We start from the raw sequence: 18,645 nt of genomic DNA, 5'->3' as shown, positions 1-18,645 counted from the left end.
TCAGGCGAAAGCAGAAGACCTCTGAAGATGGCCAGAGGCAGGTGAGGGGACCTCTGGCCGCCATGCTGGATGATCAGATCCACGCAGCATTTTAAGTGCTGCACTGCCACAGCTGCCATGACCTGTATTGAGCACGGCATCTGAGGGGTTAACTGCAGACATCAGAGCGATTGCTGATGTCCGCCATTACCGGCTGGTCCCTGGCTTCTGATAGCAGCCGGAACCTGCCGTGCATGATGCGAGCATCCGGTGCAAGGTCCGGTGCACGTGGTCATGTCCATAGAGTAAATGTACGTCATGGTGTCCGCCGCAGCATGACGTACATTTACATCCATTGTCATTAAGGGGTTAAAATATGTATATATATATATATATATATATATATATATATATATATATATATGACCATTGTTTTTTATTTAAAATACTTAATGTAAAAATATCCATAGTATCTTTTTGTCTGTTATGACTTTAACAACCAAAAAATTATAATTACCCACAGAATGAATGATGTGGAAAAATGACAATGCCAGAATTGCTATCTTCTTATCCTTCTCATCTCCCAAAAAAAGAAATCAATAAGTCTTCAAAATGATGCCAATGAAAATTCACCCCACAAAATACAAGCGATCACACATTTTAGGTTTCTTGATAGAAAACTAGAAAAAGTTATGCCTCTCAGTTTTACTGCTGCCCCATTTCAGAAAAAATTAAGATTTTCGCTTTTTAAAGCTTTGCATTTTTTTATACAGGCTGCAGAGTGGTCTATTGCCTAGACTGTTCATGACTTTTCAGAGGATTGTTAATCCTGCTGCAGAGCCAGAGATACAATTTGTAGCTGCTCTTTAGTTTTACTAAAATAAGAGAGATCTGGATGGAGACTCTAATCTATCTTCGATCTAACCCCCCAAAAAACCTTTCAGGACAGATATAAATCAACAAGAAGAGATTACTAGCAGTAGTTTTCTTGTAGAAGTAATCTTTTACCAGATGTAAAAAGTAATCCAGCACACCTCTTTAAAACATATGAGCAGATTAAGTAAAAATGGCAAGTATAGAATGAAAATGTTTCCTTGTGCTACATAGACTACATAGGCCGAAAATATCTTTCCTCCCTCTATGGCAACATTTTTCATATCTGTTTGCAATAATATACCATAGTGGTTAACCAGGGTATAGTACTGACCTATTGCATCCCCTAAACAATAAATAATAGCATTAGCATTTTAATGACAATTAGATGGACTTACAAGATACAGCTATTCCTTCTGTCCATAAAGTAACTTGATTTTTTAAATCAACTGGTGCCAGAAAGTTAAACAGATTTGTAAATGACTTCTGTTTAAAAATATTAATCCTTCCAGTACTATTAGCTGCTATATGTCCCACAAAAAGTTATTTTCTTTTTGAATTTCCTTTCTGTCTGACCACGGTGCTCTCTGCTGACACTTCTGTCTATTTTAGGAACTGTCCAGAGTAGGAGCAATTCCCCATAGTAAACCTATCCTGCTCTAGGCAGTTCCTGACATGGACAGAGGTGTCAGCAGAGAGCACTGTGGTCAGACAGAAAGAAATTCAAACAGATAAGAACTTCCTCTAGAGCATACACCAGCTTATTAGTACTGGAGGGGTTAATATTTTAAAATAGGAGTCATTTGCAAATCTGTTTACCTTTCTGGCATCAGTTGATTTAAAATAAAAAAAAATTTCCAGCCAGCGGAGTACCCCTTAAAAATAAAATCGGAAGAAGAAAAATAGATTACTTCATAGAATAATTCACCATTATTGTGATGTATTTGTACTTATTTTAGGGGCATAAAATATGTATTTCATTGGTATCAAGTGTCTACTCTGGTCCCTTCTTTATTTGAACTCCAGCAAATAGCTCCAATAGTATAAGAACTTATTATGAGTTCCTAAAAATCTATTATTTAGTGTAAAGTGTGATACATGCAAGTGGGGATTCCATGAAAGGCAAAGTGGCAAAATGGTGAAATAAAATATTGGCAAATGTATATTTCTTTCTTTGCATTTTCTATTATATTTATGCTTAGCATCTATTTATGCTTTTTAAAATTCAGATTACACTATATCTCATAAATAGGGTACGTTTACACATACATAATCTGCTGTGGAAATTCTGTTACAGAAAATCCACAGCAAAGTTTCTGCAGCGGATTATAGATGTGTGAATGTACCCTAATGGACTTTGCCTTTGGTCTGGAGGCTGCTCAGGCAATGCCATAGTTGACCAAAAATTACTTTTGTGATTGGTCCAAATCGGCAATTTGGACTTTTCAGAACTTCTTCATCAAGGTGGTCCTTGGCATCTGCCTATTTCGACCAGTTGCTGACTTGTCATTGAATCGGAACCATGTTGTTTAAAAAATCAATAGCAGCATTTTTAAATCTTGATAGTAAGTTATATATTATATTTTTGTTTGGTGTTTTAAATAAGTTTTATTCGCTTTGCCACACATTATTCTTGTCTAATGTTCTTTTGTATTATTTCGTTTTAATGTCTAGATAACCCGTTTGAAAATTGACAGAAATCCATTTGCCAAAGGATTTAGAGATTCTGGACGAAACAGGTTGGCGTTTTACTGCTTATGATATATTATCAACCATTGTCCCTATGGTTTTTGCGATACACCCATCCTTTAACAGAGATGTTTAGACCTTTTTACTATTGGCCTTCTCAGACTTTACAAATGGGGTACTTTCTCCTTGAGGAGGGCACCAAAAAGCATGCACCAAAAGTATTATAAGCATTATAGGCCATGCAAGCTCATTTGAGAACAAAATATGCAGAGGGCCCTTTTCTAGAAGGAATGGAGCTTACTCTCTATTGGAGAAAATATCCCTCAATTCAATGATCAACCCTTTAAAGAGCTAAGTCAGAATCTCTTCTAGAGAGTACTACTACTTGCTTTTAGAGAAAAGTTACTTTGCAAATAAAGTCTATTGACAGAAATGTAGTCAGGTTTCTGTTTGAAGATCCAGTTCACTGCTCCTAGACGTGTATCTAATGCCTGGGCCAACAACACAGGGTGGCTTGTTGAACCCCCAATCATTCCCCCCACCTTCTGGCTTTCAGCACTCAGGTCACAAACACTACACCCAACCCGCTTATAGTCCCTGAATCTATGCTGCTAATATTAAATCGAGCACACATCTTTTTATTTTATAAATACATGCAAGTATGCTAAACACATATTTATAATCCCACAAAAATGTAGGACCTTCACTTCAAGGGTCCTTTTATTTATTTATATGGAATAGTTTATGGAATGTTTACACATGGCAGTTTACATGCAAACCAATTCAGGAGATCCATCAGATGCATAAAACTGAGCTTCATCCATGTTGAGATTTCTATGTGAATATAAATATTTTACTTTTAAAATCTAGTACAGAATAAAAACCTTTGCCCACATCAGTAGTGTTGGGACTCTTTCTGCTCAGTCACTGAACTTAACCTATTTGGCTAGTAAACTGTAAATAGTATAGTGACCTATACAGGGACAAAGCAAATAAGTACATTTATGTTGTAATAGCTTATTGCTAAATTATATTTTGTAACAGATTGTAAAACCTGTTAAATATTATTCATTTTGACAATATATGCCCATATCTCACATTTGTGGTAAATTACTGTCACAGCAACACAAAGAGGATTACATATAAAAATGCACATGTTGTTGATAGGAAATGACTTGCTTTGCCTCTTTATTGCTTTGGCCCTTACCTGGAAAAAAGTGTTTATTCATTTACAAAAAAGCACTGCTTTCTCCCTCTAGCCTCTTGCATTTGTTTGATCTGCACAAGGGTGACAGGCTAAAATCTGGTTTAGTTTAAGTGGTGATTTAATCATGGCTCAGAATTAGCCAGGTTTAAGACCTTAGGACCTAGCTTCACAGATATTACAGTTTCTGGACTACAAAGAAGTAGACTAAAAAACGAAATGTATTTATCTGAGCACATTTCTTTTCAGTAACTATATTAAGGTAGAAATAAAACAATATTTTCTCTGCGCCCATTAGTTATATTGTTTTAAACAAGACAAGGCTCTTAAATAGTTTATTCTAAGTCTTCGTCTTAGTTTGAAGTGTTATTACATCCAGAGTGTCATCGGATATTATTTTTGTATAGTAATATATCTTTGTCATAATACTTGCAAAATTTGATTTTAGGAAAATTGTTAGTGGTAGCCTAAATGAAATATTTGCAATGTCCTGCACATGGTAGAAATTCTATATTTTATTTAAAATATTAAACAGTCAAGCAATAACATTAGCAACAATCTTAGTGCTACATCTATTTGATCTGCTTTTTATTGTCAATCTGCAGTTCAGCACAATACAGATGGTTAAAAAAATAAATATATATATATATATATATATATATATAAATTGGCCATTGATTGTATTGTTCAAAATAGGATATATATATATATATATATATATATATATATTTATATCAATATTTAAACTTCACTGCTTGTACATTTTGAAACTTTTTGGAAGCTTGTTTTGTGTTTTTCATATTTTTCTTTGCTTGTTTGCAATTCTATTATCAAGATATATAGGATGCTTATTTTCAAGTGTTTATACTTTACAAACAAAATATTTGTAGGGAAATATGTATCAAATATTTATATATTAGAATTATAGTATGTACAAAAAATATAGTTGCATGTCATGTAACCTGCAGAGTAATAAGAAAAATTCTACATTTCATTGTGATCATTTTATACATTATATAAATGTGATATATTGCAGAGAATTTTAAGTGTATCTAAATGTCCCTATATTAAGTCACTAGGGTTTTTGTAAAGTCAGTATACATGACCTCTTCATAGAAGGAAAAACAAAATGATCAAATGTCAGTGCATATAATACAGTTTTGTTAATTTACTAGATAGGACTCTCTTAACGATTTTAACAGCTAAAACATTCCTTTAGATATAATGCAATTTAGCTTTATATATAGAATTTCCCACTCCTTAAAGTGGTATATAGTTGCAGGGTTTATTTAATAGAAATCAGCAGCCTAAGCCGTTAAAAGATATCCTGGAGAATATTAGCAAAGTGAAAGCAAATTTATGTGGTGAGAATAAAGTTTCATTCTTTTGCTAAACTTTGAGTCTGACCCTATAAAATGTTAAATCAGGAAGGCAAAACAACTTCTTTCTTTTAAATAATTGTAAGTATTTTAACGAATTAATGTGGCCATTTGATTGCATAAATTAAATTGGTGGTAAAACTTGGAAATTGTTGGAAGGCATCTTGTATAAATTATCACCCACGCTATACTTCTCCAGGAGGTACCTTTTTATCTCCTATTTAACTAGAAGTGAAAAGTATGGGTTACTGCTGAAAATGAAGGCATTTCTACCCAGATTCGTCTAATAAATGCTTTATAGTCCTTGCCTGTACAATATCTGTGATCTTAGAAAAAAGCTTGGCATGAAACTGTTTCAAGGTTATAATAGGGTTCTAAAACTGGCATTAAATAAAAACAAATCACTTATAATAAAAACGTTTTAGAAGTTTATTGTTAGTAGAAATAATTTTTCTTTGCCATAATGTCCAGATTTTTTTCACCTTTTTAAACAGTTTGTTAAAATGTGCAAAGTTAAGTGAGTCTTAGAAGCAGTCATTACTACGGAAGGCAGCTTGGACTACATATTGTGGGTTGTAAACTCCTGGTGCTTTATTATATTACAGCATTACTATTCAATAATTTAGTATATTTGTGTGTATCAGTCATATTTGTTTGTATTTCCAGAATGGGGTTGGAAGCTCTTGTAGAGTCTTATGCATTTTGGAGACCTTCTTTGAGGACCCTTACATTTGAAGACATACCTGGTATTTCTAAACAAGGTAAAGCCAAAAGCATTATATTAATATCTGCAGATAATAACACTGAAGTGGTAAATAATACAATTGCTTGCTAATACCAGTAGATACAAAACTAAAACAAAGGGAATTTTTTGAGTCTGGACTTTGTAAATTAGTGTGTCTATAATAAATCACAGTGTAATGAACTGGTGAGAGATTTAAACATTTACATAAACATGATATTTTGGGGCCCTAAAATCAGGGCCCCCAATCATCACGTTATTCATTGTAGGTATGTCCACTGATGTGGCAAAAGGACCCCTGGGCCCTCTCTTATGTTGCCAACTCAATTGGTACCTGGTGACTAGATGATCTGTACTAAGATATGGACAAATATAGTAGCAGATAGTATTCAGAATATTGGGCAGACTGGATTGGCCAAATAGGTTCTTATCTGCTGACACATTCCATGTTAATGTTTAAAAAAAGTATTTCTATGAAGTTGCAATTTTCATCTATGCCTGTCTTGTGGGTATTGTTTTTAGATTGACATGTATATGTGGTATATGACATACTGTAGATACACAACCATTTTAAACATATGTGACAATTCTTATCATTTCTGCTTAAAACGTCGTAAAGTTAGGTTAAATAAGTTGTCTTATTTCATTAACCCACACAGTTATTCATTACATTATGCTGAAGTGATATTGGGGTTCTTCTCATTGGTGTCACCTGTATTACTTAGAGCTAAAAGTTATGTTGATAGCTTACTCCCACTCATTTTACATTTGAGCTCACTCTTGATAACAGCTTATTTTAAGGGCCCTCGCTTGCACCTTCCCTTCTCGTAGTCAAATTTATTATATCTATTAGTGCAGTGGCTCTTCGTACAAGAACAGAATCCTGCTGGGATGTCATGTGAGCTCAGAAAGCTGTCCGAACTGGACAACCAATGGTGTAGACTTTTATTTCCATTTTATTCTTTTGAGTTCAATGTACGCCCTTTGTTTTTGTTTTAATTGAAAAAAAAGACGCTGCACCTTTGCACTACGTTACATAGTTAGTACGGTTGAAAAAAGGCATAAGTTCTTCAAGTTCAACCAAGTAAGGGGCATGGTTGGATGAAGGGGAAGGGATTTGATTTTATATTTCTGCATAAGCGTTAACGTTACATCGTTCTAGAAGTAGCACAGATTTTTCAATATTGGCAAGTTATGTACAATTATTTACTACATATGAACATAACAACATTACCCATTCAATTTACCAATAATGTTTTCCTTTATTAAAACGGTAAATTGTGATTATTTGCAACATGTGATATAAGTATCTATAAGAATCTCTAGAACGTGAGAGGAGCATTGAGAAAAATTCTGAAAATAAGGGAAGCTTTTATGTTTTGCTCTATTCTGTAAATACTATACAGATATAATAGATACCTATACCTTCAATAGATACTAATATAAGTGTTGATCTCATTCCACTGAAACTATAAAAATTGCTATTTTTTATTATGTTAAAATATCTCACTTTACAGCTTTTCATTCTACTTTATGTAAGACTGTCAAAGATTATATATACAGATCAAACACTCTTTCTTTTAAATTTCATGGCACAGTATGTCATTCTATCAGGATTAATGTGAAAATGAAATCATCACATCTGGCCCATCCATACATTAGATTCAATGAAGTGATGATAGCCAGTTAATGATCAACACTTGGCGGTAACTTCTATACAGATGGACTTGATTTGATGCAATTTTGCTGTTAATTCTGATGAAATGGTATGTTCTGTCATGAATTACTTATATATAATATAAAAATATTTAACTATGATACTATGGTCTTAATATTTAACATATTGATAAGGTCCAGATCCTGGCTTTTAAGCTGCATAATTGGTAGAACCAATGGAAAAAGGAAACAGTGCTGGACTTTACAGTCGTATTGTGAAACCTAGTATTGATGAAAGAGTTGGCTGTCTATGTATCTTAAGTATTTTGCACAAGTAGCATCATATATCTAAGGTGGCTATGCATTTTTCTGTAAAAAATATCCAAAGCAAAAAAATATTTTACTACGATTGTTAGTAATAATCTGTGACATATAAATTCTGTTAAGAGTAAACACAAAAACCTTAAGGGGTTTGTGTACCACCTTTGTAGTCAGTGTACTAAAGATTAGAGTAAACTTGGACATACACTGTTCAGCCTTAAAGGGGTACTCTGCTGGAATTTTTTTTTTTTAAATCAACTGATTCCAAAAAGTTAAATACATTTGTAAATTACTTCTATTTAAAAATCTTAATCCTTCCAGTACTTATAAGCTGCAGTATGCTCCAGAGGAGGTTCATTTCTTTTTGAATTTCCTTTCTGTCTTACCACAGTGCTCTCTGCTGACACCTCTGTCCATGTCAGAAACTGTCCAGAGCAGGATAGGTTTGCTGTGGGGATTTGCTCCTACTCTGGACGGTTCCTTAAATGGACAGAGGTGTCAGCAGAGAGCACTGTGGTCAGACAGAAAAGAAATTCAAAAAGAAAAGAACTTCCTGTGGAGCATAGAGCAGCTGATAAGTACTGGAAGGATTAAGATTTCTAAATAGAATTAATTTACAAATCTGTTTAACTTTCTGGCACCAGTTAATAAAAAAAAAATTAAAAAAAGAAAATTTTTTTTTTCCAACAGAGTACCCCTTTAACATTAAAACCACCTCTTCCAAATATTGTTTAGGCTCTTCTTGTGTGGCCAAAACAGCTCTGATCCATTAATAAATGGCCTTCACAAGACTTCTGAAGGTGTCATGTTGCATCTGGCACCAATATATTTAGCAGCAGATCATTCAAGTTGTGTCATAAAGTTCTGCGGAATATGTTGGTGACATATAATATAGGTTATCATTATTTTTATTTATTATTATCATCATGTCCTGTTAATTGCAAGGGAGGGGGTTGTTTATGATATGTCACAGATGTACAATCTGAGGACTGAGGTACTGGCAGCACCAGTAAACCAGAACTCTTTTAATGTTGGGGCATGTTGGGGGAGATTTATCAAAACCTGTGTAAAGTGGTGCAGTTAGTCATGGCGACCAATCAGATTGCTCCTTTCATTTTAAAAAATGGTCTCTGAAAAATAAAAGAAGCAATTTGATTGAATGTTATCTCCTCATTATCTTGCTTGAAAGAGGCCACTGAAATTAGGGAACACCAGACACATAAGGGGCTGTACTTGGTCTGCAACAATGTTTAGGTAGGTAGTTTGTGTCAAAGTGAGGCTGGGTTCACATATGTCCAGCATCCGGCATGGGTGAACTCAGTCTAGAGCTCAACGCAACTGATGCCACAACTGATGACAAGTTGTCATCAGTTGTATGGCATCCGGCGTTCCCCTGTCCCTTGCCCTCTGGCCTGTCCAACCATCTGTCATCAAAATTGAGATGCTGGATGATTGTGAACTGTCCAATTCAAATTAATGGGATCAGTTCTAGCATCAGTTTCCCTCCGGTGCACGCTGGAGGAAAACTATGCCAGACACCTGAGATATGTGAACCCAGCCTTACAGTCCTCATGAATGCTAGAATTTAAGGTATCCCAGCAAAACATTGACAAAAGCAGCAGACTTACTCTACAAGCTTGATTTCACATTTATAATGCATTTTGGTGCCATCTCTGTCGCAGAAAAGCAACATTATTAATATAATGTAAAAGAAAATTTTAATGTTCAGACAAAGCCAACTTTTTCCATTCTTCAACACTCTGGTTCTGATGTCCATGGACAGTACTGGAGAGTCAGTATGGGCACTCTGACCAGTCTGCTGTTATGCAGCCTCATATTCAGCTGCAAAAGGCGACATTGGGTATTCTGATGGGCTAGGGTGCCTTGGGTGCCTATTACCCTGTTGCCAGTTAATACAGTACTTGTTCCTCCATGTACCACTGCTAGTAGGTACTAACTACCTACTAACTGAATTTTGAAGATGCTCTGACCCAGTTTACCGCATTGTGTTCCCTCACAACGTCAAGAACTTCTTCTGTAAGAATAAATCTGCTGTATGTACACAAGACCATTCATTACCTATGGAGCTACCAAAGATAGCCAAGCACTGCAATTGGCTATCTCTAGCAGCTACCTTTGAGAGTGAATGGAACAGCAATTACTGGTGCGAACCTCTGCTCCATTCTATAAGGCTTGTCCTGATTCTTGACATTGCAGGGGTCCCAGACTGTTATTGGTTATCATGTAAATAGGTGATACATTGCATTGGTGGGACAACCCCTTTAAGTACGCTATATCTATTTAATTGACAGGCTATGTAATTTTCTGTTATGTGTATTATTTAGCTCTACTGGAATCTTTTAATTCATCAAAGATAAAGTAAAAATTTAATTTTAAATATATCATTAAAAATATAAAAATTAAATTTAAAAAGCTAAATTATTACTAGCGTTACACTTTGGGTTTTGAATCTCTAAACATTGTTTAATGATACATTCATCTGATTATAAAAATAAAAAGGTAACATACTTAGGCCTGAATGTAGCTGTGTCAGATTAATCTAAGCATCACATTGTTGGCCAAGCACTTTTTCAGTCAACAGCTGTTTCTTCTAAAGACCCCAAACATATACATGTTGGACTTAGCTAAGCATGCATGTGTTCTCAATGGGGAGTAGGGGAAATGGGTAATAAGACGCAGCAAAACACATTTAATGGTTGGCTGATCCTATGGAAATTAGCAGGTTCAGTCAAGGTTGAAAGTTTTTAGAAAAATAATGTCTGACAATAATAGAAAAAATGTATTGTAATGTTTTTTTTAAGTCTTGAAGATTTTTGTATAATTTTTATGGCATTTTTAACAGTATTTTTGTTGTTGTAAAGTAACACGGTGGCCAGTTACTTTAAAGATTATAGCAAAATATTGATTTACATTCATTAGCATGTAGCATACTTGTTTTGTGGCTTTTTTTTTTCTTTTGTGAAGGGGGAGAGTGTGTGGCAATTACCATACCATGGCCTCAGGAAACGGAGATTTAATGATTCTGTGTGAGCCTTTTAAGGTGTCCAAGTAGCTAACTAAGTAAAGTGTGTTGAATTATCAGTAACTATATTGCTGTAAATATATTAGTGCTGTATAAGGTCAAAAATCCCACAGAGTAGTACATTTTAGCTGTAAGTATGATTTTGGAGAACTCAATTTAAGCTTTGGTTGGAGTTTTACCGTAAAACAATACTTACCATAACTTTACTCTTTTAGAATTGTTTGGTATATTAGCATATCTGCTGTCTTGTACCATGGGTGATAAATATTTTGTAGACTTTTTATCCCTATGGATTCATATAGAAGCAGATGTATCTGTATGCAAGCATAGAGTTTCTCCTGTAGATGCCATATTCTATCCTAAAAGCAATGCTTCTTGAGTAGAAAAGGTCTGTACCTTAACACTCTTTACGAGGCATAGTAGAGATTTCCCTGGCAACAAGCACCCAGGAACTATGCCTGTTTGCCTTATATTATCCAAGCCTTACACCCCCTCCATAAAATGGTTTTATAGTCAACATAAGCAGATCCTCATCTCCCTATGAAGATCCTCATCTCCCTATGAAGACCCTATTTATCATACTAACGCACAAAGATTAAAGGGGTACTCCACCCCAGACATCTTATCCCCTATCCAAAAGATAGTGGCGGAATCCAGTGACGGAACCCCCGCGATCTCTGCAGCGCCACTCCGCTGTCATCACTACAGAGTAAGCTGGCTCTGTGCATGATGATGGGGCGATGCAGGGGACAGAGCATCGTGACGTTATGGCTCCGCCCCCTGCGATGTCACGTCCTGCCCACTCAATACAAGTCAATGGGAGGGGGCATGGTGATAATCACGCCCCCTCCCATAGACTTGTATTAAGGGGGCTTGACGTCATGTCACGATGCTCCATCCCCTGCATTGCCCCATCATCACGCATAGGGCCAGTTTGCTCTGTAGTGATGATGGCGGGGTGGCGCTGTAGAGATCGCAGGGGTCCCCAGCAGCAGGACCCATGCGATCTGACATCTTATCCCCTATCTTTTGGATAGAGGATAAGATGTCTGGGGCGGAGTACCCCTTTAATAAATTTGGTGTACACTGTTAATAGTTCTGAAAACACTTCAGAACATCACTTTGTACGATTCCTCCTTTTTGAGACTTTTACCCCATTGCAAAAAAATATACGACTTTTTCCCTGTTGTGCAAAAAATGTGCCACTCCAAAGTAAGTTTTGTAAGCCAGGTCAAGGCTGGTATAGATTTGTGGTTTTTTGGGGGGGAGATTTATCAAAACCTGTCAGAGAAAAAGTTGCCCAGTTGCCCATAGCAACCAATCAGATTTCTTCTTTCATTTGGCAGAGGCCTTGTTAAAAATGAAAGAAGCGAGCTGATTGGTTGCTATTGGCCATTTGTTTGGAGAATATGATTGGATGTCGACTGATGGTAGAACTGGTTTCTGTGACAACTGATTGATGCAGGGGAGTGATTGGTGTTTACAGGGTGCAAAATGAATCCCATAAATATTTGTTTGGAACACATGGTAGGTGGTTTTGCCTCAATTTCCTCCTGAAGATGATGTGGTGACACCAAAACATGTAGAGGGGCAAGTATTATGTTTTTAATTGCATCTATTATACCTCTATTTGATATATTTTTCAACACTAAGACAGTGGGTTGCTATCATCTCGGTGGAAGAGCCTGTAGGCCCCACCAATAGGGAGTAAATACCCTAGGGCAATACTTATCTTTACCTTTTAGTAAGGGGGAAGATCCTGTAGGCCCCAGCAGTAGGGAGTGGTAATAGCCCGTAGTACCATTCATCTGTATGCACTTACAAGGTGAAATAGTCTGCAGGCTTCATCGGCAGAGAGTGGTAATAGTCTACGGCCTTATGCCTCCACACTTAGTTATAAGGTGGAAGAACTTTTTAGTCCCACCAACAGTGGGTGGTGATAGCCAATAGGCACTACTCATTGACCCCCATCAACAGGGTAGAAGAGCCTGTAGGCCCTACCACTTAAACAGGTTATTAGTAGAGAGATAGCTCCACTTGTTGTGATTACCGGCTGGTCCTAACAAGTACTATATAGAAATCAATAGATGCCAATTTTAACAATCATTAATTCACCTGTTTTAGTTACATCTATCTATTAAAAGCTAAGTTTTAAGTTAGTCTCTTAAAGGGACCTTTGTGCCCTGGATCTAGGTTTTCAGGGTTTATGTGAATCTATAAAATTGGTCCCAGACTAATCTGGGTTCCTTTGTGATCAAGTCACCCCTTTGAGTTTGTGACTTTCTATGCAAAAGTCGTATTTGATAAAATTGTTAAAGTGAAATCACTACATTGCATAACCTCTGGACCTTGCTTAAGTGCACCTGCGACAATCAATGTGCCCAAGCTAAGTAAAAAAAAATAAAAATGCTCCATCTCCAATGATAAATGTGTTTCAATGTTTTTATTAGTAACTAAGTAAATAATAACCATATGCATGTAATAACTGTGAAATTTTGCAGTGTCTAAAGTGATGGGAAAAAACAAGTTCAAGGCAACAAGTGATGGCAATATAAAAAAGGAACAAAATTGAAGAACTTATAAAGTGGAAGAGAAAAATATATTATATATGCTATCAACTTATTAAGATATTCATAGTATACATATAAAAAGCAAACTGTGCAAGTAAAACTGTGGGAAGTCAAAGTTAATGAATATGTAATATTTAGTGTTAACTATGGTTCAAATAACGTAGTAAACAAAAAGAAAATATAATATATACGTAAGAATGCAAAGTGACAGCATATTTAATTATATGTATATTAAGCATAATTATGTGGATTAATTGGTTCTATATATTTTTTTTGATTTTAGGAAATGCAGGAGCATCTTCTTTATTGTCTGGGCCTGGCGCAGCAACTCATCCTCACTTATTGCCAGGTTCCCCTTGCTCTTCTCCAGCTTTCCATCTTGGAGCAAATACAAGTCAGCTTTGCAGCCTTTCTCCAGATTATTCAGCCTGTGGCAGATCTAGTCTTGCACTTAACAGATATAGCACTTCTCTTGCCGAAACTTACAACAGACTTACAAACTCTACCGGTGAAACCTTTGCAACTCCAAGGACCCCTTCCTATGTTGGAATGGGAAGCAGCGCTACAGTAAATATGTCCATGGCAGGAGCTGACAGTGAAAACTTTGGTTGTCCCCAAACAAGCCTATCAATGCAAATTTCAGGAATGTCTCCTCAACTGCAATATCTCATGCCTTCACCAACAAGCAATGCTTTTGGCTCTGGGCAGCCACATCAAAGTTCTTACAATGCATTTAGACTTCATAGCCCATGTGCTTTGTATGGATACAACTTCTCCACTTCTCCTAAACTAGCTTCTAGCCCTGAAAAAATTGTGTCTTCTCAAGGAAGTTTTTTGGGGTCTTCTCCAAGTGGAACTATGACTGATCGTCAAATACTCTCTCCTGTAGATGGAGTTCATCTCCTTAGTGGAACAGGACAGCAAAATTTCTTTGACTCTAGAGGATTAGGGGGTCTTACGCTGTCGACATCTCAAGTATCTGCACATATGGTTTGATGGAAGCATTATTTAAACAAGTATTTTCTCCCAGTAGTGACCTTTAAATTAATTTGTATTTGTAAATATGTATATATAACACTAAGAATAATGCACTAACTTACTATGAAATAACTTTTTCAATTTTTTATTGTATTTCTTGTAGTTTGCTTACTCACAGAATAAATAGCCAAAAAGACACAACCACTTACTTAGCAGAAGTCTTCCACCAAATAAACGTGTTCAGATTGATTGTAATTCATATTTTCATATCCATTCTTAATGAGTGAACATTATTAAAAACAATGAAATTGTTTCATAATATAACAATTTGAGTGACTGTTATTTTATATTATACTGTAGGTCTAGGCATTAAATAATTCAATGTAAACCTGCCACACAACCATTTACAACTGTATGCGATACAAACAAAAGATGAATGAGCAATCAGGATTATTTAGATTTCTTATACAGGATAAAAGAACAGACATACAAATAAACTTCTCCAAAAATCCTCCTCTTTTGACATTATTCTATGCATGTTGGTGCTCTTCAATCAGAAGACCACCCATCATGAAGGACCACTTTTCAATGGAATTTTGGGTGGTCATCTCAAAGAGATTTCACTGTATTTAGCACTTTAACAGTTTTAATGTTTTTTAATGACTAATTTCTGCAAGCATCATTTTTTAAAACCATCAACTGAAACTCACAAATCTTTTTTTGTATGCATACATTAATACATACAGTCGTGGAGGTTCTAACATGTGGCAGTGGTGAAGCTATGGTTGGTGGTACCTGGCGCAGTAGAAATGGTGTCACCCCCAAAGTAATTGTTTTACCATTTCACTGGCAGGCTAGCAAGACGTCTATGGGACCAGCCATGGCATTAAAAGTTTTCACGATTTTCTAATGCACGTTGCATAGTATACTACACAACATGCGTAAGAACTTTAAACGCTGTCACAACACCCTCTTTGGCCTCTGCTTCTCTGCCGGCAATTGCACAATCTTCCTATGCACGTAGCTTTGGAATAAGGGGTAGGATTAAAATTTTTACAACAGGTTCCCTACATGGCATGACACCCGTGGTGTAAGGCATTGTGAAATTTATTTCAAAGGGTCCAAGTGGTTCTAAAAACGCATCTGCGTTTAATGTTCCAGTTGCTGTGAGATTAATTTATAAAGTATGCCTACTTTGCTGTACACGCTGTGCTTGATTGTATTCTTCTTGGCTGGAGATTCTGCTGGACAGTCCATGCACAGGTGCAGGAGGCGAAGGTTGAAGCTGTTAAGCTTGATTAGTAATTGGATAACAATTGAATATACCAATTGGCAAATAAGGGGAAAGAGCTAAAAAAGTTTTTACTATGTGAAACTACAGCTCCCAGTATGATCTAAGCTGTGATAAGGGTATGCTGGGAGTTATTGTATAACTAATCATAACTGCAGAATTTACAAGTAACTACAGCACTGATGGGACACAGTCAAGCAGAATTGACAATAATATTAGTGGTTTACAGATCTTGCTGTCTTCTCTGTATTCCTTTATTTTTTCTATTTAATCTGGTCCAGACCGCCATGACATCTTCCTGGTCCCTAGCCCTATGCCACCCCAGAAATTCTTTAATATACACAATACCTCTCAAAACACACTGTGTCCCCTGAATTCCATTAAAATACACTGTGCCCTACAAATGCATGAATTATATATCATGCCCCCATTAATGAACTATACACAGTGCCACCATTAATGAGCTATACACGGTGCCACCATTAATGTACTACATACTGTGCCACCATTAATGAACTATATACTGTGCAGCCTTTAATTAACTATATACTGTGCCAACATTATTGAACTTTATGCTGTGCCATACCTGGGCGTACCTGAAAGCAATGCGCCCCCACCCCTGCTATGATGCAGGCTCACGAGCTTACCATGCAGCATTACAGGGTGTTCCTGGCAGCTATCAAAGTTGATTGCGGCGTCTAAAATAAAATAAAAAAAATACATTCTCAGTAGCTCAGTGGAGCTGATCGGGATGGCAGCAGGGCCCTTACCTGCCTCCTTGCCATCCGATTGGTGCTCTGATGCTCCAAGAGGCCTCAGCAGCCTGGAGCAATCGAGCACCGATAACACTGGTCAGTGTATTGCTATGGCATAGCATTGAACAGTGTACGCAATCGAAAGATTGCATGTAATAGACCCCTATGGGGTTTAAAAAATTGTGTAAAAAAAGTTAAAAAAAAGTTAATAAATGTAAATTAACTCCTTTCCTAATAAAAGTTTGAATCACCTCCTTTTTCCATAAAAAATATATAAACAAAAATAAACATAAACAAATATGGTATTGCTGCTTTCGTAAATGTCCGAACTATAAAAATACAATGTTAATTAAACTGCATGTTCAATGGCGTTTATGTAAAAAAAAATACCAAAGTCCAAAATTGCATGTTTTGTGTACGCTAAAAAAGGTATAAAAAGCGATCAAAAAGTCCCATCAAAACAAAAATGGTACTGATAAAAACTACAGATCACGGTGCAAAAAACTTAGCCCTCACACATCCTCGTATACAGAAAAATAAAAAAGTTATAGGGGTCAGAAGAGGATAATTTTAAATGTACAAATTTTCATGCACAAAGTTATGTTTTTTAACAGAAGTAAAACAAAATCAAACCTATATAAGTTGGGTATTATTTTAATCGTATGGGCCTGCAGAATAAATGCAGCATAACGTGTCATTTTTACCGAAATGTGCACTGCATGGAAACATAAGCCGCTAAAAATGACAAAATGGCATTTTTTTTTCAATTTTGGCCCACAAATTATATTTTTTAGGGTTTTGCAGAGTGATGTCATTACACAGTAAAATTGGTAGAGCATAAAACAGGCCCTCATATAGGTCTGTTGCTGGAAAACTGAAAGCTTTATGATTTTTAGAATGTGAGGAGGAAAAAACTGTACTTAAACGGTTAATAAACTATTTAGTCTGCCATCAATATTGCACTATATTCTTTGTCACTATTAATGAAGTTTATACTGCGCCACCATTAATTAACTATACATTATATTAATGAACTATATGCCTACGTTTACTGTCTATTAATTCATCCATTAATTCCCTCTTTACTGTGGCCCTATTCCATTTACTTACATTAAAGGGGTATTCCAGGCAAAACCTTTTTTTATATATATCAGCTGGCTCCGGAAAGTTAAACAGATTTGTAAATTACTTCTATTAAAAAATCTTAATCCTTCCAATAGTTATTAGCTTCTGAAGTTTTCTGTCTAACTGCTCAATGATGATGTCACGTCCCAGGAGCTGTGCATGATGGGAAAATATCCCCATAGGAGCTGGACAGCTCCCGGGACGTGAGTCATCAGAGAGCAGTTAGACAGAAAACTTCAGAAGCTAATAACTATTGGAAGGATTAAGATTTTTTAATAGAAGTAATTTACAAATCTCGCAGTAAGGAGAAGGAAATAATGTCCGCACTCACCATGCCGTAGAAAATTGGTATGCTTTATTGGCGTCTTCAGAGTTCCATAAGAAGCAGTATAAAAATACACCCGGGTGCAGGGAGGGGGAGCTGCTCCTGGCAAGGAGACTAGGAGCGGCTGTCAGGAACAACAGCACCGTTTCGCGTTATCCACGCTTCTCCTGGTTACATGTGTATGTCCAGCACCTTATCCAGCCACACCCGGGAACACTGATTAGATGTTTGCATAGTGGTTTTTCAGCAGTGCCCACCCATTCCTTCCTTACTACTACTTGTCTAATTTACAAATCTGTTTAACTTTCCGGAGCCAGTTGATATTTAAAAAAAAGTTTTGGCCTGGAATACCCCTTTAATTCCCTATATACTGTGCCTCCATTTCTCCATACAGTCACATGTATAGACACACTCCGCAAGGCCACACTGAAACTATAAGGTAGTCCTGGCATTTAACCCCTTAGGGACTCAGCCTATTTTCACCTTAAGGACTCAGCAAATTTTGTTTTTGCATTTTCGCTTTTTCCTCCTTCCTATCTGAAAATCATAACGCTTTTAATTTTGCACCTATAGACCCAAATAAGGGCTTGTTTTTTGCGTCACCAATTGTACTTTGCAATGACATCACTTAGTTTAGAATATAACCGGTGACGAAACCCAAAAAAAATTATTTGTGTGGTGAAATAAAATTTTGTAATACATTTTGTAAATTTTG

General features: G+C 36.2%; 1 protein-coding gene across 1 annotated transcript in view; it reads left to right on the top strand.

The window, feature by feature from the left end:
* Positions 1–14,846, top strand: part of TBX18 (T-box transcription factor 18) — a 43,008-nt gene extending 28,162 nt beyond the window's left edge. The window contains exons 6-8 of the mRNA XM_056563254.1: positions 2,527–2,591; positions 5,791–5,885; positions 13,740–14,846. Of these exons, the coding sequence (XP_056419229.1) occupies positions 2,527–2,591; positions 5,791–5,885; positions 13,740–14,452 (873 nt within the window). The 3' untranslated portion in view covers positions 14,453–14,846. The remainder of the gene's footprint in view (positions 1–2,526; positions 2,592–5,790; positions 5,886–13,739) is intronic.
* The last annotated feature ends 3,799 nt before the right edge of the window (positions 14,847–18,645 follow it).

The sequence above is a fragment of the Hyla sarda genome, chromosome 3 (genome assembly GCF_029499605.1).
Source record: "Hyla sarda isolate aHylSar1 chromosome 3, aHylSar1.hap1, whole genome shotgun sequence".
In the NCBI taxonomy this organism is placed as follows: domain Eukaryota; kingdom Metazoa; phylum Chordata; class Amphibia; order Anura; family Hylidae; genus Hyla; species Hyla sarda.
Note: the sequence above shows the minus strand (reverse complement) of the source record. Positions and strands in the feature narration are given on the sequence as shown.